At 36.5% G+C, this 27,056-nt stretch overlaps 1 protein-coding gene across 1 annotated transcript; it reads right to left on the bottom strand.

Moving 5' to 3' along the window:
* Window positions 4,158–25,806, bottom strand: C24H18orf54 (chromosome 24 C18orf54 homolog). The gene is made up of 9 exons (XM_018039777.1): window positions 25,585–25,806; window positions 24,914–25,010; window positions 22,659–22,981; window positions 20,609–21,391; window positions 20,118–20,268; window positions 17,544–17,646; window positions 11,007–11,138; window positions 10,583–10,653; window positions 4,158–5,407 (listed from the first exon to the last, which is right to left on the bottom strand). The coding sequence occupies exons 3-9, from the start codon at window positions 22,933–22,935 to the stop codon at window positions 5,335–5,337; spliced, it is 1,590 nt and encodes a 529-aa protein (XP_017895266.1). The 5' UTR covers window positions 22,936–22,981; window positions 24,914–25,010; window positions 25,585–25,806; the 3' UTR covers window positions 4,158–5,334.

The following is a 27,056-nucleotide window of genomic DNA, read 5'->3' as shown; positions in this document are numbered from 1 at the left end:
AGGATAGGTGTTAGCTCTTCTAGAAATTTTTGGTAGAATTCAGCTGTGAAGCCGTCTGGACCTGGGCTTTTGTTTGCTGGAAGATTTCTGATTACAGTTTCAATTTCCATGCTTGGGATGGGTCTGTTAAGATTTTCTATTTCTTCCTGGTTCAGTTTTGGAAAGTTGTACTTTTCTAAGAATTTGTCCAATACAGCCACTATGGAAAACAGTATGGAGATTCCTTAAAAAATTGCAAATAGAGCTGCCTTATGACCCAGCAATCCCACTGCTGGGCATACACACCAAGGAAACCAGAATTCAAAGAGACACATGTACCCCAATGTTCATCACAGCACTGTTTATAATAGCCAGGACATGGAAACAACCTAGATGTCCATCAGCAGATGAATGGATAAGAAAGCTGTGGTACATATACACAATGGAGTATTACTCAGCCATTAAAAAGAATACATTTGAATCAGTTCTAATGAGATGGATGAAACTGGAGCCGATTATACAGAGTGAAGTAAGCCAGAAAGAAAAACACCAATACAATATACTAACACATATATATGGAATTTAGAAAGATGGTAATGATGACCCTGTATGTGAGACAGCAAAAGAGACACAGATGTATAGAACGGACTTTCGGACTCTGAGGGAGAGGGAGAGGGTGAGATGATTCAGGAGAATGGCATTGAAACATGTATACTATCATGTAAGAAACGAAGTGCCAGTCTATGTTCGATACAGGATGCTTGGGACTGGTGCATGGGGATGATCCAGAGAGATGATATGGGGTGGGAGGTGGGAGGGGGATTCAGGATTGGGAGCTTGTATACACCCGTGGTGGATTCATGTCAATGTATGGCAAAACCAATACAGTATTGTAAAGTAAAATAAAGTAAAAATAAAATTAAAAAAAAAAAAGAAAAACCCCAAAACCATAAAAGTCTTGAAGGCTCAAGACATTAGAAAGCTTACAGCCAAGTCATCCAAAATACATAAATGTTAATCTTGTTTGATAAACTGCAGTATCAAAAAAGAAATCTCCTCCAAAATAGGTTTAATTTACCTCATTTTAAAAAGGATTTGTAGGCCATCACACAGATTATGTGCCTTGATGTGGTTTCTGCCATGAACTTACAATCTTATACAGGAAACCTGGCTCAAAATAATCGATTAACATGTCTCTGGTTATTACATCACTATGTAAGAGACACTGTCAAGGAGACAAAACAAAATCAATCTTCTAATATATTTTAAGACATTTTGTCCCCTAGGGATACAAATCTTCCTACAAGAGGTACATCCAATACTTAAAATAAGAAATCTAACAGTTAAACACATGATGGGGAAAGAAAAAGGAGAGCCAGTCTACCAGTTTGGAAGGTTAAAGTGTCTGGGGAATAAAGGATAAGCTCTGTCAGAGCTTTAAAGAAATGGCACAGTATTTGAAGTACGGGAAACAATATGTACAAAGGTGAAAATGAAAACACACATATTAAGTTTGGGAGAATCTGAGTAAAGCAATTTAGCTACAGCAAACTTCCTGAAATAAATCAATAAGATTATAATAGTGGTACGTATAACAGTGTCTTGCAAAGACTAGTCAGGATATCTTTGAAACCAAAAATGAGAGGAAGAATGGTTAAGATTGAAACAGCTATTAGGAGGCAAATGGACTAGTCTCAGCAAAGAGGCTGCTACACTGTGAATTGGTCAGGTCTGGTCTACAGTAAGGACAATGTAGAATAAACTGGGAAGATAAAAAACTAGTTTTTGTTCAAAAAATATCTTAGCCATAGATCAGCTTTGCTACTTGCCTTTTAGCCATTTATTTTTAATTAGTTTTATTGGAAAAGTTGCTTTACAATGTTGTATAAGATTCTGCTGAACAGCCAAGTGAATCAACTGTACATATCCCCTCTCTTTTTTGGATTTCCTTCCCCTTTAGGTCACCACAGAGCACTGAGCAGTTTCCCTGTGCTATATAGTAGGTTTTCATTAGTTACCTACTTTATACATTGTAATTATATGGGCTTCCCTGGTAGCTCAGCTGGTAAAGAATCTGCCTGCAATGCAGGAGACTCCCATTCCACTCCTGGGTCAGAAGATCCCTTGAAGACGGGATAGACTACCCACTTCATTATTCCTGGGCTTCCCTGGTAGCTCCGAAGGTACTGAATCCACCTGCAGTGTGCGAGACCTGGGTTTGATCCCTGGGTTGGGAAGATTCCCCTGGAGGAGGGCATGACAACCCATCCAATATTCTTGTCTGGAGAATCCCCATGGACAGAGAAGCCTGGCAGGCTAGTCCATGGAGCCACAGAGTCAGACATGACTGAGCGACTAAGCACAGCACAGCACAATGTATTACACAGGTCAATCCCAACCCTGCAATTCAGCCCACTCCCTTGGCAAGTTCACTTCTGAGAGCACCTCTACCAAAGAGATTTTGAGACATTGTGGAAAGCGGGACAGAAAAAGAGGAAACATAAAATCAAAACTATGAGTGATTCCACAAATTCAAAACACTGGGGGAAGAAAGTCTTGCCGTGACTTGACTTAACTTCAGGCAACATTTTGGTATAACTACATATGATTCAACATTATCCCAAACATTAAATATACAAAATACCCACCAAAACCCACATTTATAAACTTCAACAAAAAATAACAAAACTAGAGAGAAACATGTAACCCAAATTAACCCAACACAGAGTTCCTCAATGTGGTCAGAAATCTCTACAAATCTGAAATAAATTATCCCAGAAAAAACTGAAGAGTTCCTACTGATAATAAAGAAAATGTAGTTAAGTTCAAGTCTTCACATATTCATCACAGTTTTATCCCTGGATCTCAGATAATTTTTGTAATTAGGTTTGTTCAATTTTTTCATACTCAATTAAAAACTTGAAATGTCATTAAAGTTTTATCACTTTTTCTATTCAATATTTTCCAATACACCTAAGAGAAAAAGGTTGATAAAGCCTTATATTCACAATGCTATCTAATTGCCTTAAATTCCCAACTCAGTTGTCTCAATACTGTTGTCATCTTTTTTCCTTTGGAAATCTCAAAATAATAAATGCTAAAATATTTAATTAAATTCCTTAAATAATTTATTGAACATTTATCATTTACATTTTTCTTATTGAATCACTGATATATTTTTAAAAGGTTACAATTAATCATTTAAAGTTTTCTCTTTTTTGCTAAAAACTTAAAACTTCCATATTTAGTACAAAAAACACTTTGGGATAAGTATCATCAAGTTTCTTAAAATATTAGTTAAAATTCTAGAACAAGTTTATCTTATTTAGTATTGGAGATATGTTTCTGCAAATGAAGCACTAACCAAATCAGTGTTACAGAGTCATTAAGCACAGTCCCTTTGCAGATTCCTTCTATGTATACTAAATATATCACATCTGATCAACATGTAATACACAATTATCTGGTATCTGCTGTGCCTTTAGAATTCATCAAATCCTGGATTTCCCTGAAACATGCTCAACTCAGATCCATTCATTCATCCACTTAAAAAGCTCAATTCATCCAACTTAAAATCAACCCATCCACACTTAACAGCCAACCACATTACAATCATCAAAGTAATGTCTTGTTTCATTGTATGCAAACTATCTGCTGTGAAGCAAAAGACCATAATCAGAAAATTGAATGTCGGTGGCAAAAACACATCCAGAGTAAACAAAACAAACTTACTAGCAAGTGAACTCTCAAACTGGGCAAAAAGAACAGCAGTCACTGATTCACTAGGCAAGGGAAAAAAGACAGGATTCACTCCACCGTCTTTGACATGTAATTTCTGCAACAAAGGTCTTATGTGGTGTTTTAAATTGAGGTAGCGGGGGCGAGGGGCAGGAATTCTTTCACCCAATATGCTTCGAAATTCTTATTTGACAGTAAAGGTACTAGCAAAAAATGCTCCAAAATCTTAGTGTTAATTTGTATACATACATACTCACTCTTTAATTTCATCAGGCTTTTTAAATATACTTTGCCACGTATTACGACATTTCTTCATTTTGTTAGTAAACATGCCTCCTGCTTATCAGAAGTCCACTTGATAGAAGTTGCAAAATTAAGAGAGTTCTGTTTAGTTCTAGCTAGTGACAAATCTTCAAGACTACAGATTGCTTTAAATAAAGTTCAGCATTTACAAAATAGCTTTAATATAGTTACTCATTTTCCATAGTCATTTCAGTTACCAAATTTCATAAAGCAATCGGTCAAATATAGTTTTTACTAGTTTGAGCTAACCTCAAAATTTAAATCTAAGAAATATCAAAATGTTAAATTGTTAAATATCCCCCACAAAATGTTTTAAAAACTGTCAAGTACTGTCAAATATTCTCACATAAAATCAAAGCATTAATTAAATGGTTTTCCTGGAATTCACAATATAAAACAACATTCCTGGCGGCGCCCAGCAACCAGACTTGTTCCAGTATAACCCATAGAGCAGAGAGCCATATATCATGTGTAACTCACATGACCCTTGGTCAGGCCGAGGGTTGAGTTCACCACCCTTGGCTGGCTCCTGGATCTCCACGTATAAAATTGAACATGCTACCCACCAGTGCTTGCCTTGCTGCTTATTTTAGAGCAGGCCTCTCCAAAGTTTGTTGGCTGTGTATTTCATCAGTAAAAAAATTTTAAGTGCATATGTGTATATTTATAAAATATTTATGCTACTGTATATAAATGCCATATGTAACAAAAATGTATAGTTATTACTTGTAAATAAAATTTATGTGCTCTCAAAAAAAAACTGCATCAATTAATGTTATTTGCAAATACAACATACTCTTAAATGTTTGCTTTATGAAACTTGAAAGTCACATATTTCCATATGGATAAGATACATCAACAATTTTGATATTCCTTAAGTTCCTTACATTGGATGTTACCTTTATGAGTCTATTTAACTTAAAAGATTTTGGATAGAAACCAAGAAAAGCTTCTAAATGATCCAGAATCAGATAATAAAATCATGAGGATGCTGAAGAAGGTTTAAGTCCATGTAAGCTTCAAGAACAGAAATCATCCATCTTTGACTATTCGACATATGATAGCCTGAAGACCAAAGTCAGACTAGGACTATGGGTCCTCCCAATTCACCTCTGGTATTTTGGCACAAAATGAGGAGAGGCCACAAAAAAATATACGGACGTTTTCAAGTCTGGTTTTTAAAAAATATGTAATACTTGAACCAATCATAGAATAACGTATGGCTTATAGTTAAACTGTCAGTTTAAGCGATATGAAAAAAAATACATTTTGTTCTGTGGTGACTATTCATTGGTTAAACTTTTATTTTCCTCTTCATATTTTCGGTGACTGTTTCCCACTGGTATCATCAACCAGGTCTCTCAGGCGAGATAAATGGTGCAAAGCCCTTCATTAAAAAGTATAAAACACATTATCAACCAACATCAAGGACTGAATAGGTAATGCAGACAGTAAGAAAGGGTCATTACATTGTTTATTAACTTCAAAATCAGTATGAGAGATAAACTTACGGAAAATGTTTAGCATCAAAACTATGAAAGTTTTTCTTTACAAGACCTTGCAATCTGAGTTACTCAGGGCTAAAATAACTCACCTAAAATTCTATACACACATAAAACCTTATGTATGACATTTAAAGATTTTCTTTTTAAGTGTACCAAGTAGCCTAATAAAAAACAGTAACAGGTATCATTTGTATCACACTTAAACCTTTTCCATGTGATTTTCAGAGTGAGATGATGCCTTTTGATATACTATGTATAGCATTAAGAATAAAGGACATAATTCATTTTTAACATATACATTCAAGGCAGCTGAAATTTTAAAAATAGCACTAAAGAATCAGTTACAATTGAGGAAAACTCATTTTTATTGAGCATGGGGAAAACAAATGATAATTACATTGAATAATACCAGCAACCTGGTCTTCCCAATCATTCCTCAGACAAACCAACAAGACAGGGACCCTTAGCTCTCCAGTCTTCCACTCAAAGTATTCTTCCAGCTTTCCCTCTCCCCTACCCTTCAGATCCTTGAGGATCACTCAGAAAATATAAGTTAATCAACCATCCAAAAATATGTCTCTGATAAACAAGAGACTAAGAAAAACAGAAATAATATAACAATTATGAGGTACAGTAATCTTTAAGGTGAGAAATTAGTGAAAAGTTGCAATGATGTATAATAAATAAAATACATCCTCCACTTTACCAAGAGTAAGATGGAGAAAACGAGCAGTGTTAATTACTATATTACATCACATCTATTTCCCCGTACTCCATTTCTCAGACACTCAAATGTAGTAAGAATCTGAATTCTGGCACCCATTCAACAGCTTCTGTTAATTTTTGAGATTGTCATCTTCATTAACTAAATGACAATACCTTACCCAGGGTTATTACTAAGCAATTACAGGTCAAACTAGACTTCATTATTTCTACATCCTATAGTACTCTCTCTCTATTTAAAGAATTTTCTTCTTCCTAGACACACATTTATGAGAAAGAATATAACCTGTAAATATAATACTTGGGGCTTATATTCCTTTTTCTTTTCAGGCTGTGATTCAAGAGACAGAAAGACAAGTGGCTAGAATCTGATCTTATTGTTTACAAATTGGAGGACCACAGATTCTTTAGATTTTAAGGATCTATACAAAGGGATGGGGGGTGGAAATTACCTTTATTTTCACTAAATGCTATCTCTAAATTAGCATTTCCTTCCATTATGAATGTAAGCAACAGACCAAAGTGATCTCATATGCTACAGAAGTCAGAGATATTTTCATATCACATAGTGATTGCAGGTATGTTCTATACTCATGACTATTCCAAAATTACAAGTTATATAATAGTTACAAAATTACAAGTTATTAAATCCACTGCTATAACACAGGTACTCTCATTCTTTCTGTCTCAGTCCAAAAGTTCATATGACATAACTAGGTAACTATTAGAAAATTTTAAGTCTATTTGTTCATTCACCAAACAGAGAAGTCTCAGTGGTGACCCAGACATCAATGTCTTCCAATATTCTCTTTAACTGCTTGCTGATCAACATGTGAAAGGTTAAGTGAAAGACCACACAATTGTTTAATGCTTTTATTCAAGTTATGCAAAAGACCTTCACAATAACACGTTTTTACAAAATGAATTTTAACTTACCTGTATTTTAAATGTATTGTCTTATTTTAAATGCAATAGAGAAGCATATATTATTACTAATCAGAAATGTATTTAAATAGTTTGATAATTAATTCACTATAACTGGTTTCCTTTCTAATTCCATGTAGTATATTTTATGCCTTTAACACACAATGTCAGGTAGAAAGGGGGGGTGGTGGGTAATAATGGAAAGGAATAAAAAAGCTAAGTAGAAATACGAAAGCTTTAGTCGCTCTACCTCAGTTATACAACCAGTTGGCAGTCCCTTTCATCTAACTCTTTTGAGAATAAAGCCATTTACTTAGAAAAGAGACTATCAAAAGTGATTGGTATTTCAAAGGTAAGTAAGGGAGAAGGGAAGGATAAAATTACAAAAGGAAATTTTTCTTGATTTTCTTCTGTTAAAAAGTGAAAAAACAGGTTAATGGGAAAAGATCAACTTAAGGATTATATTATAACACTGAGTAATCACTCACCTTAAAAACTGAAATTTAAAAACCCATTTCTTACTGTGACAATGCATCTACCAATGACCATTCAAATACATACAAATCAACCCCCAGAAACTCAGCAACACTGATTATATGATGACAATTCAGCTATATTTTAATTTACTGATTGATATCTTGCATTTGCTTTTCTATTAGTACTACTATATTGGTTGTTCTCTTAAATACTATGTTTACTGACCAACATTCAGCCTAGTATTCAGCAAGAACTAAACAAAAGGCTTTTCAGGACAAACTGCCTACTATTTTCTAGATCTAAGTAACATATGAGCACATTAGAATAAAGAAAAATCTTTGCTTTAGGGTCATGTTTTGCAAGTCTGAGAGCTAATTCCGTCTATCCCTAGTATAGAACGAACACCAGAAAACTGAGCAGGAAAGGAGATATGAGAAACAAGACAATTTTCCAGCTATCATTAAGCATGGTCTTCACAGCATGACCTTTATTATTAAGAATTCTTACACATTTATCTCCAATTAATATATAAAACTACATGTCCTGAGGCCAAAACCAAATTATTTTTGGAGGACTGATAATTCTGTAATCATCCACCATTGCTCACCTTTATAGCGTGTGAACAATATGCAACTGCTCATTTTTTACAATCGCCTAAGCTTATATTTTTTTACAATCAGCCTAAGCTTATATGACATAATAAAAGATTTTAGAAAAGGTACTGGCTCAAAACCCAATTCTTTCATTTGCTTAAAGATGATAATTTTAATATGCAAATACATAAGACAAAACTAAGTATTATAGGGATACAAAACAAATATAACTTTGATTCCTACTAATAGCAAAATCTTTCTGGAAAAAATAACATCTTAAGCTGTATCAGCCATTTATACTTCAGGTCCAGTGAATCCTTGTCTCTGTTATTTCTAATAGGAGAACCTAAGAAAACTGTGTCCAGGGGAATAAACAGAACCCATACCAAGATGTTGGAGTTTTCTAAAGCTAGAAAAGATATTTTAATGAACTGGTTAGCAATCCAAACTGTTAGAAAGAAAATCCAGTTATTTGAGGATTGGGGAGAAACACCCTAGAAAAGTAATTAAAGCACCTAAAATACAACCTATAACTTCTGCAAAAGTTGGGTTCCTTTAAAGTATGAGAAGATGACCATAATCCGAAACAATATTTTGCAGTCTAGTAAGAGGAATTCTGAGACTGAATTAATTTTAACTTGTCCTTAAATCAGTCTTATCTAAAGACTGAAAATAAGGGGGAGAGGGGAAATGACATGCTTTCTTCATAAATCTAAACTTACTTCATAATACTACAAATGCTTTACTGATAATATTTTCAAAATGTAAAATAAAAGCCAAATTAAGGTTGCTTCAGCTAATCCAAAAGAATCAACAGCTAAGACCCATCTAACAAAACTAGACTCTTACTCTCTAAAATTGGCCTTCTGTAGACAAGATTACTAATGATCTAAGCTAGAAAAAAGTTATTACCATAAAAAAAATTATAGAAAATGGTCCTATACAATCATTATCAATTTTTGTGGTTAATTACATATGGTTCAGAGTTCATTTCCACCAAGAAAAACATCTTCTGGGCTATGTACTTTAACTCAGAAAATATACTTAAGTCTTGTGACACAAGTTCAATATCAATGTTTTTAAGAACTGTGGAAAGCCTGAGGTCATCTACTTTAAATTTTAAAGCAGAACGAGGTCTTTATCCAAGATAATCAACTGAGGCACTGCACCACTATCATTAATGAGAGTAGTATTAGGAACACAGACTAGAATCTGTCTGGTTTGAATTACTAGCCAGGCAGCCTTGGGCAAGTTACTTTATTACTTGATCTGTATTATGAAACAAATAATTGTACCTACCTCACAGGGTTGAAAAAATCACATGAATTACATACAAAAGCACTAAGAACACTGATACTTGGTAAATGTTCAATAAAGGTTAGTTATTAGTATCATTACTCACTGAATCCTATTAGATATGAAACATTATAGCCAAGACTATGGCAAGCAACAAAGAAAGAGGGATTATTTCTACCCAGAATAGAGGCAGAAATTCATACATATTTTTTAAAGTATGAAAACAAAAATGACATACATATCTTTCTCATGACAATTATAAATTTACATGTCTAGGGTTTCACTTTTTTACTGCTTCCTTACATAAAAGAATCCTAAGCAATTCTGAAAGGACAAAAGGTAGTCAGTATTTGTCTAGCCCACTTACAGCCAAGCAAAATAATGTTACAAAGTAAAAAATTTTAATCTTAGTGTTTACTAAGCTGCATATTCCATCTTTTGAGGATACCTCATATTCACATAACCAAATCCATAAAATATAATCTTCTCGTCTATCAACATCATGACTATAGGAAAGACTGCATTCTTTCCAACTTTTAAGATAATGTAACTAAGAAAATAAGTAGATTAACACCTTAGGGCATCTGGACTAATCTTCCAGGCCATTATATTCCCTTTAGAATTCTTCAGAGACATTAACAAACAACGATATGATTACTTGTCTCTTCTAGAGAGAACACAGGACAACACGTTTCAAGCCCAAGCTGTTCGTCCAGAATACCCACACCAATGCTCTCTCAAACTGTTGATGTTACTCAGAAGGGAAAAAGAAAATTTCTCCAGGCCATTCCCATCTATTATATTTTAAGTGTCCACAGTTATCTCATTAAGCTCTAAGAATATTTTAAATAGAAAATAGCACACGTTTAAGAGAAAAGTCTCAGGGTTAAACAACATGCTCTAGGAAGCTTAAATATACCTAGTACATGTCTTCCTTCTTAGAGCTACTTAATTCCATCCTGTAACCTTCTGATTTCAATCAAAGCAATGACTAAAACAGATTTGTATTCATAGCACACTCAGAAATTAACAGAGAACACTTACTTTTGAAGTGACCTAGTAATAGGAGCCATACTTTCCTTCAACTGTAACTTAGAGAGATCATCTTCTGAGATCTATTATTGAAAACACCAAATATAATGAAAGAGTGAAAATATTATATAATTACAAATGTAAATGTTATTTAATATGTGATTAATAAGAACACATTAAAAATATCATCTGTATTCCCAAGGAAATAAATTTAGTAAATAATTTTCAGTAAAGCTTAAACTTTTAATTCCAAAAATATAACTTTATTTTGCAACGGTCCTAAAGTATGCCTCTAAATGTTTGTTCACTATATATCATGCTTATTAACATAAAACTAGAGGGAAAAACTACAAAAAGATCTAGGAGGAAATCATATCCTTCACAGATCTCAATTTGCATTCATCGATTTCAATTCATAAATTAAGTTTATGCTTACTTGTTTAATTTCTCCTTTGGGCTCTGCAGTTTTATTCCGACTGAAACTTTCTTGCACTGCCTGAAGATTAAATAACATTTGCTTCAGGGCTTCAACAGGTCCATGATGTTTCCCTCCAGAAAGGGTACAGCTCTAAAGTTAAAACACATGAATAATAAACCACTCAAATTCATAAGGGGAAAAGTTATATTCTGCATTATTTCCCCACAATATAAAATTAATGCAAAATCCAAATAATACATGTCAATAGAGTGTTTTACCAAATCAAAACTGTAACTCAACTTCCTCTTTCCCAGTCCCCAGATGGAGTCACTTAAAGACAATCATTATTAAAATGTTGGCATATCCTTTCTAGCCCTTGTTCTTTTACAATGAATGGTGCATGTTTACATTTGCAACACATTGATTTACCACATTTAAAATCATAGATTTTTACAAGTGAAAGGTCCTTAGAAGCAGGTAAGCAAACATGCTCCTTTCAAGTGTATAAATGAAGCTGATATTAACTGAACAAGAACTAGCATTTCAAATACACAATGGTGTTCTCTTCATTCTAAGGAAGGAAGGAAATTCTGATACAACATGGATGAACCTTGACAACATTACACTAAATGAAATAAGTCGATAACAAAAAGAAAAATATAATATGATTCATCTTATACTATGTTATGGATTGAATCTGTGTCCTCCCCCCACACCCCACCCCACCCCACCCCCGAAATTCATGACGAAACCTAACTCTGAATGTGGCTGTATTGAGAGATAGGGCTATAAGGAGGTAATTAAGTTTAGTGAGGTCTTAAAGGTGGGACTCTGATAACTATAGGATTAAGAGACCAAGGAAAGGCCATGTGAGGACACAGTGGGAAGGTGGTTTGTCTGCAAGTTAGGGAAAGGGCCTTCACCAGTAAAATAATAAGTTAGCATCTTGATCTGAGATAATCCCACCTCCAAAACTGTGAGAACTGAATATCTGTTGTTTAAGCCATCTAGCCTATGGCATTTTGTTATGGAAGCCTCAGCAGACTAAAACATATATGGTTTCCAGAATAATCAAGTTTATCAAGAGAAAGTAGAACGGTGCCAGCAGAGGGTAGTAAATAGGCATGGAGGTAAACAGGCATGGGTAGTTAAGTGTTTAATGTGTACAGAGTTTCAGTGGGTAAAGATGAAGAAGTCCTAGCAATAGACAGAGATGATGGGGACACAACAATGTAAAGATACTTACCGCATGGAACTATATACTATACCCTTAAAAATGGTCAAAATATTATGAATACTTTACCAAAATTTTAAAAAAGAAGAAGAAAAAGAAACAGCATAAGGATTCAGTTTGGTTTATACTCCTATAACCTCGGAGACAGCACTTGAGGTATTATCTCTAAACGATATGCATCCAGTCACTGGTTTAGAAGAAATTCTAGTTGCCTAATGCTAATCATAAAAGTTACAAAAGCTTGCCTCTGAAATTTGGTGTCTGCCTTAAGTGAACCTTTCAGGCAAAATTGTGGTCAGAGTACCAAAAACAAGAAAACTAAAAAAACAGATTATATGAACTGTTATGTGTCATTCATGAATGAATGTTTAATAAATGCTGGTCAGTATGTTTGACAGAATTTGTTCTGAGACTTGGCATTAAATCCTGGGAGTGAATGCCTCTGAGTACATCTTTTATAGCTTTGACTCTTAGAACTATAGTACTGTTTCACATATTCAAAAAACAACCATTTAAACCACACAAAATGTGGGAAAAACCCAATTTACACAATAAGAAAATGACCTAACAGTATTACAAACGAACAACATGACCACACTGAAAGGAGTTGAGCAGAAAATAATTAACCAAGGTAACTTTGGAAAAGAATACTTTGACTGGATATCATATGGCTAAAGACAAAAAGTGTGTGTGTGTTAGTCACTCAGTCGTGTCCGACTCTTTGAGACCCCAAGGACTACAGCCCACCAGGCTCCTCTGTCCATGGAATTCTCCAGGCAAGAATACTGGAGTGGGTTGCCATTTCCTTCTCCAGGGGATTTTCCCAACCCAGGAATGAAACCTAGGTCTCCTCCACTGCAGGCAGATGCTTTACTGTCTGAGCTACTAGGGAAGCCTCAAAGACAAAAAGAATCACACATAAACAATATAACATAGCTAGTAAATCTATTTCTTACAGCAATTCTGAAACTATGCATTTGCTACGCCTGAAAAAACAAGTAAATCTATTATAGATAATAAGGGCAGAGATTCTTACCAGAGGAGAAAGAAGTTACAAATAAAGAACAGAAAGGGCTAAAACTAATACTGTGGTATTGAACTGGAATTAGTATTAGTATGAACTCATGATTTTATACCTACACACAAAATATATTAATACATATAAATAGATATAGAAACATGTATACCTGTATATGTGGGTTAGTAAACATGTTTTCTAAGTCTGCCTGCTGAGAAAGTCTAGCATAAAGAACAACCCAGGAGCAATAAGCACAACTCGCTCCTAGGTCTTAGTTTCTAAACACAGTTTCCAAATAAAGAGAAACCATGGCTCCTCAAAGAAGTCCTCAAAAAATGATAGGGACATGTCAAAAGGACACAAGAGCCAACCTGAAGCAACTCCTATGGCCTAAACTGGAACAATTTAAGCAGCAAAATAATATTATATTGTAAACCTAAAAAATAACACCAGGCTTCCCTGGTAGCTCAGACTGTAAAGCATCTGCCTGCAGTGTGGGAGATCCAGGTTCGATCCCTGGGTAGAGAAGATCCCCTGAAGAAGGAAATGGCAACTCACTCCAGTATTCTTGCTTGGAAAATCCCATGGACAAAGGAGCCTGGCAAGTTACAGTCCATGGGGTAACAAAGAGTCGGACACAACTGAGCAACTTCACTTTCACTTTTCTTTCTTTCAAACCAAGAATTAAATATCTATAAGTCCCCAGATTTAGAGAACGAACTTATGGTTGCTTAGAGGGTTGGGGGGGATGTTGGAGGGAAGGGATAGTTAGGGAGTTTGGATGGACATGTACACACTATCTATTTAAAACAGATAACCAACAAGGACCTATTGTACAGCACATGGAACTCTGCTCAATGTTATGTAACAGCCTGGATGGGAGGGGAATTTGGGGGAGAATGGATACGTGTATATATATGGCTGAGTCCCTTTGCCAGTCACCTGAAACTTTCACAAAATTGTTCATCAGCTACACCCCAATACAAAATAAGAAGTTTTAAAAAAATCTGAGTCCCAATAAAAACAGTTTAATAAGTGGGGAGGGGAGGAAGAGCTCATTACACAAGAATTTCAACTAATAATTCAGATGAAAAAACAAGATACACCAATCCTGCTAAAAACAGTGGATAGAAGTCTGAGACTATTAATACTTGCACAGTCTCATAGCATCTCCTCTAAGATATTAATTAATTATAAGGGGAAACTGTAATTTTACTAAAAAGAAAGCCAGTAGGCACCATATGTTCAAGACTAATATCACCAGTACTAACATATTATTATAGTTTTATCTATAATAAATTATCTATAAATAAATATAAAAATAAATTTCTATGATAATTACATATTATCGTATCAGTATACTGCTCTGGACTGAATGTGTGTGCCCCCTACAATTCAAATGTGCAATCTGAATTAATCCCAACGTGACAGCACTTGGAGGAGGGGCTTCTATGAAGGAACTAGGTCATGAAGGTGGAATTCTCAAGAGCGGGATTAGCGCCCTTACAGGAAAAGACACAGAAAGCTTGCTCCCTCTCTGCTCTCTGCCACATGGGGATACCAGAAGATCGCCACCTGAAAACGAGGAAGCAGGATCTCATCAGACACCTTCATCTGAACTTCTCAGCCTCCAGAAACCTGAGAAACAAATGTCTGCTGTTAAGCCACCTGGTCTACAGCATATTTACTACAGCAGTCTGAACTAAGACACATCATCAGTATTATCAATGACATCATGACCCCTCTGACATGATGCACTGAGAAGAGCACAGCATGACTTCTGTTGCATTCTTGCCAAAAATTCATAACTCCATTCTAATCACGACAGAACTTCAGATAAACCCCACTGAGGAACAATCTACAGAAAAAAACCAACTGACTATTAAGTCTTCAAAAGTGTTAAGATCATGACAGACAAGACTGAGGAATTGTCAAGACTGAAGCAGATTGAGGAGATATGACAACTAAATGCAATGCTACATCTTGCAACAGGACATTGGCAGGAAAACTGGTGACATCAGAATAAGGTCTGTGGTTTCAGTAACAGTATTTTGCCAATGTGAAAATTACACTATGGTCAGTGAGATGTTAACATTAGGGAAGCTGAGAGAAGGGTGGCAGGAACTATCTGTATTATTTTTGAAACCTTCTATAAATTTAAACTATTTAAAAATATAAAACCACAGTGGTAGTGAGGTGGTGTGTGTGTAAAGGCAGAAGAAAAAGAATTGGCTGGTTAGTATTTAATGGTCTTCTCTGGTGGCTCAGAGGTTAAAGCGTTTGCCTCAAATGCAGGAGACCCGGGTTCGATCCCTGGGTCGGGAAGATCCCCTGGAGAAGGAAATGGTAACCCACTCCAGTATTCTTGCCTGGAGAATCCCATGGACGGAGAAGCCTGGTAGGCTACAGTCCACGGGGTCGCAAGAGTCGGACACGACTGAGCGACTACACCTTCCCTTCCCTCCCTTCCCTTCCATCTCAAACTTTACAAAATTTACGCAGATCTGTTCCTTTACCAGGGTTCACTTCAACTAAGTAAACTGTACCACCCACTGCTTTAGTTGTTTGGCTCAAACATCTTGGACTCACTCTTTGAATCTTCTGTCTCCATCCTCCCCAGTCACCTTAAGAACACACCACAAGTCTAACTATATCTGACCACTTCTAATGTTCCCACCTAACCCAAGCCTTTACAATCCCTATTCTGGAAGACGGCTAAAGCCTCCTAACTGGGTTCCTTGTCCTTCTCCAGCTCCTCTCAAGTCTATGTTCCATAGCACTGCCACTTTATATTTTAAAATGTAGATCTGCTCATTTCATTCCTCCAAAGTACTCCAGGCACTTTTCATCTCATTTAAAATGTAAAATCTTCATTCCACTGCTTACAAACCGACACGATCTGACTCCTGGTTACCATCTTATCTCTTAACCATTCTTCCTTGCTCATTCTGACTGAGCTACACTGACTGGACTCTGATTTTCCTTGAACATTTTTCTGCCTTGGGGTTTCTGCACTTACGATTCCCTCTAAATGAAAAGTTATTTCCCTATGAGTATATGTATGACTTACTCACTCATTTTAGGTTTGGGTGCAAACATCACCTCACAAGAGAGGCCATTCCTGCCCACTCCAGCTACAATTTCTCTGCCCTCGTTTCTCTATCTCAATCAGTTTTTCTTCACAACATCTGTAAGACTCTCCTTTATACATGGGCTTCCCAGGTAGCACAATGGTGTAAAGAATCCATCTGCCAATGCAGGAGACACAGGTTCAATCCCTGGGTTGGGAAGATCCCCTGGAGTAGAAAATGGCAACCCACTCCAGTATTCTTGCCTGAGAAATCCCATGAACAGAGGAGACGGGTGGGCTGTAGTTCATGGGGCTACAAAGAGTCAGACATGTCTGAGCACAGCACTTATGTATGACTGTTTGCTGTTGTTATTCAGTCACCATTGCCTATTTCATTTTGATATAGCTCCTCTGTCCAACTTGGAATAAAAAATCCAAGAGGCAAGGATTCTTCTCTTATTCACCATTAGGAGTACAATTCCTAGAAAAGTGTTTGGTACTCAAATTTATCTGGCAAATAAATATTTGATAATTAAGTTTCACTTACCCAGCATTTGCTATAGTATCTTATTAGAGCACTAAGGTCAGACATGTTCTGACAACCTCTACTTTCTCTAGTAAATTTCACTGAAGGAAAAGATACATATTAAAATTTTTAGCTAATTTTTGTCTGGAATGTTCAATCTCTCAAATCTTCCAGATGTCAGTATCTCAAAAGTGTATTCAATATTAATATTTAACAGCCATGAATTAAAATTATAAATATTATAATCATTCCTTATGTATTTACAGTTTATTTCAGGATTACTTGCGAGATGTACATGTCCTGATTCTTTAAAGCTGAGTGATAAATTTCTCATTTTAAATTAAACAGATGTATAATTGTATCTTAGAAACACAACTGTCAATAAGCAACTGCCCTATGGGAAAATATAATTTACTCTGTAAGGTGCTGTTTTACATGTTTTCCAGGGGGGAAAAAAAAAAAGAAATCACTGTAATGACAATTTAGGCTCCCCAGAGAGTTCAATCCCAGGTCCCTCTACTTCAGAATACTAAAATTATCAGTAATTCTAGGAGTGATGGTCTCATGGATATGTGCTGGGGAAAATAGGATTTGAGCCATTTTTTGTTTTAATTATAATTAATTATAATATCCAAATAACTTAAAGAAATTAATAAATTAGTCATAACTATTCCTTTAATAAGATAAAAAGATTTAATGTCACCTACCTGATTATCATCATTTAAAAAATCTTCAAGGAATTCATTAGCATACTTTGTCTTTGGAATTTCTTGAGGACTATCATCAGTGTTAACAGGAACAGGAGATTTGCTAGGATTTAAGGATACAAGACAGCATATAAGTTCCCAGTTGATAAAAATTAGACAGTATATAACTGACTGTTATCATTTTAAATGGTCACCATGAAGTAACCATTATAGATAGGATTCCTATGGATGTTGCTTGATAATTCCTTTTTATCTTCTCCCTAAACTTCTTCCTTCATCACTCCCTATCTCCTTGCTTCTCCTGTAAAGCTTTAAGGAAAAAGATAAAGAAACTCAAGACATTAGTCTTTAATTAAATAAATGAGCCTTCAAATATATGTATCCTCCAAAAGCACATTTGTTTGAAACAAGCAGTACATTTTTCCAATTAAACATTTTTGGTCACTCAATATTAATACACAAAGCCTCCACAAATTTATAAGTTTCTATTAAGATGGAACTACATGCTTCTACATCAAAGCAACAGGAGAGACTTCTCCTCCAGAACTGGCACTAAGGACAGAGTAAAGTGGGAGAAGGATTAATTCTGAAATTAAAATTCCTGTGCAAATCCCAATCCCACTCATTGTATGACTTCACAAAACTTTACCTTCACTTCAGTTTCTACATCTGCAGTCCTTCTTATCTCATACACTACATAAATTTAACTCTCCATACCTGGGACATTTAAAAGAAGTTCAATAAATGAATGTTTTTTTCTTAATGTTCAAGGGGAAGAAAAGTGCACCCCCAGCAAAAGCAAAAATTTTCTCAAAACAAAATTCCATTAGCTGCAGAGAATAAACTCATTCTATCCCTCTCATTTATATATCAATATGTGTATCTAACTCAAGTATTCACACATCTAAGACTCTTAAAACACTTAAACATCATAATGCAAATTTTTTTCTCAGTAATTAGCCATTCTTCATTATTCACTCATCTGATTTGTAATTTACTATGAACTTTTTCTTGTTCCCAAGTACTTTTTCCTCCCATTCTTTACCAAAGAGTTTGTACATCCACCAACTATCATCAAAAAAGCATTTATCTGATTATAAAAAACAAGTGCTGGATATATATGGAATCATCACACTATTCCTCTACTTTTGTATGTGTTTGACATTTTCTATTACAGAAAGTTATACCAAAAAAACAAAAACAACTTTCTGGCTGTGGTTATTCTTTTAGCACACTATTACCTAGTCAATTTTGTTTTTGATGACAGATTAATAATTTGTCAATATCACACTGAAGTCAGATCTATACCTTATCATACCGTCAATAATTTTATGTAAAACATATCCACCATAATATGATGGTATACAAGTCAGAAGTCATAGTATCTAATTACAAAATACACCTAGTATATTCAAAAGCTTTACTCAATTTAAGCACCTCTGATATTTGCTCACCCTATAGGATTTTACAAATACAGACACAATAAAACCAACTGATAAGAAAATAAGAAATTAGTAAATATGAAATATAAGAGAACTGTAAGAATTAAGGGAACCAATTATTAATCCTAGTTGTTGCTGTTGTTTTTTTACACATTAATGAACCAACAGTTGAGAAATGAAGCTGAACAAACAAAAAATATTCTGGATGATCACCACCACTATTACAATTTACAACGGAGTGTCATAAATCAGAAACTGTCCTAAGTACCTCATATTTATTTTCTAATCAACTGAATCCTCACAACCCCAAAGTAGAAGCAACCTGTACAAAATCTCAGCAAGGAAATGACAGAATCAAGATTCTAAACTGCAATTACAGTCAATGTCCACATTTAAGAAAATAAGATGCTCAACTGAGAAGTAATCAAAGAAGGAGTCAGGGAATAAACTCTAAACAGAATGAAGGTTTAGACAACTATTAAATTATCAGAGCCTAGGACAGGCTATAGGATTACAAAGAATGCATTTCTGACATGGAATTAATATCACTGAGAAAAGCAGCTTTCCTAGATTCTTCCTCTACACTCACATTCATGGGTGAACACTTTTTAAATTATTCTGAGCAACTATATCACAGAGAGGTTTAACACACAAATGAAAACACTCTTAGAAATTTCAAACATTTACCATACAAAAATTGTACCATCATTTATGGAAAATAATGATTGAAAAATATTAAAAAGTAAATGATGAATATTCCAAAATATAAAGAGAATATAGAGGGAGATAAAACTTAAAAGTAAAAAAAGAAAGCAGTAAAATTTTAATAGCCTTCTCCATTTGCAAAATAGTTGCTTTTGGTTCTAATTCCTATTAAACATATATCAATATTTTATAGTGCAACGAAAGGATCATGTAACAAAGACAAAAGTTATATAAGGTACCTAAAGTTATCACCATCTTGCGGTAACTAATGAAAAATGCGATCTAAAGCAAACAACACTGAAAGTTATGCTCTATAAAAATATCATGGTACTACCATTGTTAATTATCATTAAGTTACTTAAAGATGAAATCAGATGTGTACATGGCATTCTTCATTTGGAAAACTGAATGCTGCATTTTAACTTACAAAGTAACAGGAATATTTTCCCATGATCTTTCCGCTTCAAGTTTATCTAATGAACAAGGACTGTCATCCTTTTTCATAGACTTTGGTAACTCTTCAGTACAATGCTCTAGATTTCTCTTGGCCTTCAGGATAAGCAATTCAATTTTGTCACCTAATTTAAAAGATTACATTAATTCTTTAAGAAAAAAATAAATGCAAAGCAGAGTAAAATCTTATAAAGGCAACAAGAATTTACATTATTTGGAATATAAACATATCCACAATAGCAAGCTATGTTAAAATGTGACATTTGTTATGACACAAAGAAAAAAATAAGACATTTTTCTAGTCACAGACTACTACATAAATAAAGGTGATAAGAGTTCAAAACAAAAACATCACTTGAGCATTACATGAAGAATATAACAGATCCTAGATGCTAGTCAAATTTACAGCACTTTCTTTGGTTCTTAAAAACAGTAAAAACACACACAAAAAAACAGAACAATTACCACTGAATGGCTTTTTGGATCCTGGAAGAAGCGGATTCTCACACAGACATTGGCTAAGTTCAGGACCACATTTATATTCATTCAGTAATCCTTTATCCTCACTCAAGGAATATGCAGTGTTTGAAGGTTCAAAAGTATATTCAAAACAATCTAATTTATTCATTAGCCGAGAAGTTCTTTGTGCCTGGTAACTATGCCTAGGAGAACACTGATCTTCTTTACACATTTGATGTATTCTTTGACTATCTGTATCAGGTAACAAGTCTTGATTGTAGAGCCAGACTGGGTACTTGAAGTCCGGTATACTAGTTATCCCTGAAATATTAAGGTCAGACTTCTGGCTAGTGAGCCATCTTGGGTAATTCTTTTCAAGATTGTGTTCTGAACTGTCCCTAAAAGATAATTTTTTGGAAAAAGATAAAGATGGTACAGAAACGCTTTTACTAGCCTTATTCATGAGTTTTGGGTTTTTTAGCCTGCCACAATGCCTTCCTTTTATATTTGTGTATACAAGTGGGGTAACTAAGTTATCCTTGCCCTGGAGAGCAGTTGGTTCTCGAAAATTCTGATTCTTTTCTCTGTCAGATGAACTCAGTCTTCCAATGTGTTTCCTGTTTTTCTTGCTACTTCCGTGACCTGATTCAAAATAAGTGAAAGAAAATGATCCATCTGCTGGAAGCTTTAATAGATCATCAGTTGTTAGACTAATGGAGTCTATGTCATTAAGAGTCTGTCCTCTATAGGATAAGGATAAATGTCTTTTGTCATCAAGATTTTCAAAAGCTGCAAAACAAAGCAGAATTCTGTTTATCTTCCTGTATCACATATAAAAATACTTCATAATATTCAACAGTAAACGAGAATTGAGAATTAAGAATCATGTTTGCTGTTTTTCCTTAATCTTTACTCAAGCTTTGATTAAAAGCCTGAAAGGTATAGGTTTATGTAATAGGATATGGTTTTTTTTCCTTCACATCTCTTCAATTTAACTACTTGCTACACTTTTTTCTCTCCAGCCTCCTAAATATTCACATATTCTTTGATTTACAGTTTCTTCATCTAGACACACCCAAAGCACTAATACATTCACATGAATACCAGTCACTCAACTGGCTCCAACACAGGAAAAAAACAAGTCATTAAATTAGGTGAAAAAATAATTTGCTTTCTTGCTTGCTAACCCTGAAATAGCATTCACACACACAGAACAGCTGTTCTAATTCTCCTCTTCTGGAATATACTGCCCACTTCTTTCTAACAGTTGATGTAAACTTTTTTCACCCTAGGGGTCAGTCAAGTGTTAACTGGGTTATCAACAGATGCATTTTCCAAACTTGTTTTCATGGACCTTGATACCGTGCTGTGCTGTGCTTAGTCAGTCATGTCCGACTCTTAGCAACCCCATGGACTGCAGCCTGCCAGGCTCCTCTGTCCACCGGGATTCTCTAGGCAAGAACAGTGGAATGGGTTGCCATGTCCTCTTCCAGGGGATCTTCCCAACCAAGGGATCGAACCCAGGTCTTGCACATTGTAGGTAGAATCTTTACCAACTGATCTACCAGGGAAGCCCCAATGGGCCTCTGACCAAGGAAAAATCCTTAACATCCTGTGAATGTTACCGCCCCAAGAATACAGACAAGAAGACTAACATAGCCCTATCCTCTCAACTGAACTGATCAAGTATAAATTCTGAAAGGCTGAGATTTGTTTAAAGTCATTAAGCTAGGTAATGGAAGCTAGAACCACCAAGTCAATGTTCTTTCCATTACACTGTAACAAAATGGCTTAAGGGTTTAGAATCAGCCATCTGCTATTACTAGCTGCATTTTATGAGCTTCTACTCCAAAGTCAAAAGAGGATCTTTACCCCAAAACTCCAGAGAACCAAAAAATCACAGAATCATTTAAGAAATATATACAGATCACAACATTACAAGTCATTTTTTACTCCAAAAGAACAAAATGAAGCATTTAGTTTTCTAAGACTACTATACATCTCTCAAAATGCTTTAAATCAACCGGCAAAAAGAAAACAAAGGATAAAAGCATACCATTGTTTGGTTTACAAATGTAGTTGGAGAATTCCGGCATATTAGCAGGATATTTATCAGTGTTAATCTTTCCAGTGCTTGCCCCAAGACACATTTGGCTTAGATCAAAATCATCAATATAGGCCTGTAGAGCCTGAGATGCAGAACTGTACAGTTTATTCTTATATTGAAAAGAGCCAGAGTTAGAGGAATTACTGCCATTCAGGTTGCAGCTTAACAGAGAAGATACTGAAGATTGCCGAGAACAAACTCTGTGTTTGGTATTTGATTTTGCCATGGCTTCCTCAAAATTGGTTATTTCTATTCATTTCTCCTAAAAACAACTATAATACAAAAAGAAAAGATTAAAGTTCCAATTAAAATGAGTAATAGGCCACACACAGAGAAACTACTAAATTTGTATAAACTTTTTACAACTTTAAAAAATATTTTTAGGCAATGCACATTACATATTTTCCATTTTAATTACTGTAAATTCTTTCATCATCGATTTAGAAAACATGTACTGAGCACCTAATATATGCTCAATTATATATACAAAAACCATCTGATGAATGATGCAGGGATGAGACAGGGTGGAAGGTGGGAGGGAACATATGCATGGCTGATTCACGTTGATATGGCAGAAACTAACACAATATTGTAATTATCCTCCAACTAAAAACAAATACATTTTTTAAAAAATCATCTAAGACTATATAGAAAGTGTCAAGGGAAGAATACTCACTCTTTTAAAGTCCTGTAAACTACTGATGTAGTCTTTTCTTATGCTGATACACTCTGTGACATCACAATACATAACATTCCCCTATACAAAATATTGTTCAACTCATAAGCCCACCACCATACACTACACACAGTAGGTGCCTGATCAATTTTTAAAAGGCATCAAATGACATAGTTGAAACAAGAAGGAAAAATGGAGACTAATTATCCACTTTCAACATTTTAAATGCCAATATGTAACTTTAGGCAACTTTTTCCCAAAAAACTTAAGCAAACAAAATAATTTACAATATTCATCGATAAAGAAATAAACTGCAAGTCTTACCGTGAAATAAGCTGGCAAAATGTTCTTTTCCTAAAATAATGCAGTTTTAACAATCCTTTTCTGACATTGGTTTTTTGATACTACCCTATTTTCAATTCTCATGTAAAACAGATTCAGCCCTCCTCTCGAAGGAGACTTAACAGTATGGAAAAATTGCCTCAATGCACTCATCTTTTTTTCCATTATTAAAATTGAGAGAATTTCAGTCTACATTAATCTAACAACAACAGTATCTATATTTGAAAACCTAAGAAGTAACAGAATGAACAGGGACTACTTCAGTAAACAACATGATATTCTTTCAGTTAAATCAATGGATTTTCTGAAGTAAAAATGAAAGCTTAATGTCTAGGACTTATCATATGCTATGATATTAGAACATGTTTCAGCTCAGTCGCTCAGTCATGTCCGACTCTTTGCTACCCCACGGACTGCAGCAGGCCAGGCTTCCCCTTCCATCACCAACTCCTGGAGTTCACTCAGATTCATATCCATTGAGTCAGTGATGCCATTCAACCATCTCATCCTCTGTCGTCCCCTTCTCCTCCCGCCCTCAATCGGGGGTTATAATTTTGGGAATGTTTAAGTTATAACAATATTTAATGTAATCTTAATAGCTGTCAAATTTGATTTTAGAACACGGAGAAAGTCTTCAGTTTAAGATGAGAAAAAGGTCAGAGTTTACAGTAGTCAACCGAAGCATCAGTAGAACATAAGAAAATTGTTATTTCCCCGAATGCTCTGATACTACTGGTATACCTTCTAAAGACTGGCTAGACCAAGTCAGCTTTGCCCTTTCTTCACCCCTCTAATGATTTTAAATCTCAAGTAAATATTGCTTGGATGACAAACCTAACCAAACGTTTCCTCCCTTATTCCAACACAGCACAGATTACCAATTTTACATTTTATTTTACAAAATCTTAAAAACAAAAACAAAACCCTAAAAGGGAAAGCTCTTGGATTACAGTTCTCAGCGAGTGGGTAATAATATTTATCTTAATTCACAGGAAGCAAAAAGAAAACCCAAGACTGAATTATTACTGAGCAAAGTTTCCAAAAGTACACAAAAGAAAAAAGTTTAAGTCAACTCCTGGGCACCCATCATTCTGCATCAGTGACCAACACAACCACACTCTTTATCCACCCACTTTTCCTCACGTCCGCCACAGAATTATTTGGAAGCAAATTCGCTGTCTCTTACCGTTTCTTCCGTAAACATTTCAGCACGCCGCTCCAAAAGGAAATCCATCATTCCGACGAATATAATGCTGAAACGAGTGGCCAGTGGTTTCAACTACCTTTGATTCAAACGCAGAACGTACAGCGTTAACCAACCAATATGGTAATAGCTCACAGGAAATAAATGACCGAACGGCTCTGTGATTTATGTTAGGAAAATGAACGTTTGTAGTTGCCGCAAAAACAAGACTTAATGACCCTGGAAAGCGAAGATCGCTGGCGCCCCTGCTGAGGGGCATCTTCCGGTTCAAAGCTTGCGCCCTGAATGAACTAGGACCCACCTCCCTCGGGGATTCCAGCATCCCCCGCCCGCCCGCCGCCGCGGTCACAGACACAGTTTCTCTAAACCGTTGTCAGACAACAGGAGTGGGCGGGCCGAGTCTTTGCGAGGCGGCGGCCCCCGAAGCCCGAGAGCCTCCCTCCCCTCCCGCTTCAGCCTCCGGAAGCGCCCGAGGGCCAGGTCAGGCCCCCTCCGTCCCATTCCGAGCCTCTCCTCTTGAAGCTGCCCGCTTTCCACCCGGCCTCTCAGCCCGCGCCTTGCCTCGGAGACGCCGTCCCTCTCCCACCCCACCATCCTTCCCTTAGCCCTCCCCTCCCGTCCCTTCAGGCCGTCAAGAAATGGGCCGAACTCACCGACGAAGGGCAAAAAAAAAAAAACAAAAAAACGAGAAAAGCACACACGTCCACAACTCTCCACTGAAAGCCTTGAGCTGTCACCGGATGGGAGACGCAACAAAGCATCCCGACTCGGGTTGCCGCCCCGCCTCCGCCTCAGCTCGGATCGCCCTCCGCCGTCACAGCCCAGCACTACGCCCGCGCTCGCTTTCAAACTTACCCAACATGGCGCTGACTTGCGGTGCGCATGCGTGGTGCTCGGAAGAGGGCGGGGCGAGGGGTGGGGCGAGGGGCGGGGCGGAGAGAAAGGGGCCGGATCGCGATCGCCACTGGGAAATGTAGTTTTCCATTCCGGGGTGCGGAGATCCCAAGCTACCTCAGTGTTGCTGACCCGCACGGGCTAGGTCCTCCCGGTCTTGGTTACGGCTCGGTGCGGCCGGTCTCCACCGATGACAGGCTGAGCTTCCTTCGGCCAGTTTCCCGAGGCTTCAAGAGGGGACTGGGCAGAAAGGGGGACCTGGAACCCTGGCGGCTTCTGTTTCAGTCTTTTGAGAACCAGCCCCTCTATCCAGTCCTCCCTACACGCTCGGCCTCCCTGCTTTCAGAAACCCGCTCCCAGGATAAGACAGCCACTCGGCCCGGGGAGCCGCTCCCCAGACCACGTTCTTCCCTCCCTCTCTCTGCGCCTTCCCCTTCCCTTCCGTGAACCCGGCTCCTCGGCTCTCCCCACCAGTTCCCTCGCGTTCAAAGCAGACGCGGAATTGGAGGAGGGAGTTGGGCCCGGGATGCGACTTAACAAAGTCCTTGGGGACCTTGATTCCCAGGGAAGAATGGCAGTGACCCAGCACGGATTGGGGACCCACTCAGGCAGCCCAGAAAGAGGGAGATTATACAAACAGATGTAAAGAGCCACTTAACAACATATGGGAACCTGTTTACAAGGCTGGGACAGGATGTGAGGTGCGAAGAATCCAGTTTCAACCAAGTGGTGTTATCAGAAAAAGATGCCATCTCAATATTGGTTTTTGTTTATTTTCCACTGACCCTGTGGGTGAAGATATCCTTGATCATTACCCCATCTGAACATGTTCCTGCTCAGCCAGTGTTACATCATCAGGTAATACTGTCCAACTGGAGTCTTGCGTTGGCTCTTTTCATCTCGACATCCTCTCTAGCCCACTAGGCTTAACCATCCCCCCTTATTTTTTCTTGGCAAACGAAAAGGTCCAGAAGCTATAAAATTTAGCTGAGTGGTTCAGTTAAGCACATGTTTGTTGTGTCAGTAAGCAGTGCTAGCGATTTGAAAATGAATAAGACAAAGTCCTTGCAGAAAGCTTATATTCTAGTGATATGTTGCAAAAAATCTGCAATTTCATGATCCTTCAGTATCAAGTATGTTGTTGGTAGGAAATAAAGGACTGTGATATATATGCTGGGAGAGGCCCAGGTCAGGGACCAACCAAGGATTGTTAGTGGCATGAGCTTAAAAA

This window comes from Capra hircus, chromosome 24 (assembly GCF_001704415.2).
Source record: "Capra hircus breed San Clemente chromosome 24, ASM170441v1, whole genome shotgun sequence".
Classification (NCBI taxonomy): domain Eukaryota; kingdom Metazoa; phylum Chordata; class Mammalia; order Artiodactyla; family Bovidae; genus Capra; species Capra hircus.
Note: the sequence above shows the minus strand (reverse complement) of the source record. Positions and strands in the feature narration are given on the sequence as shown.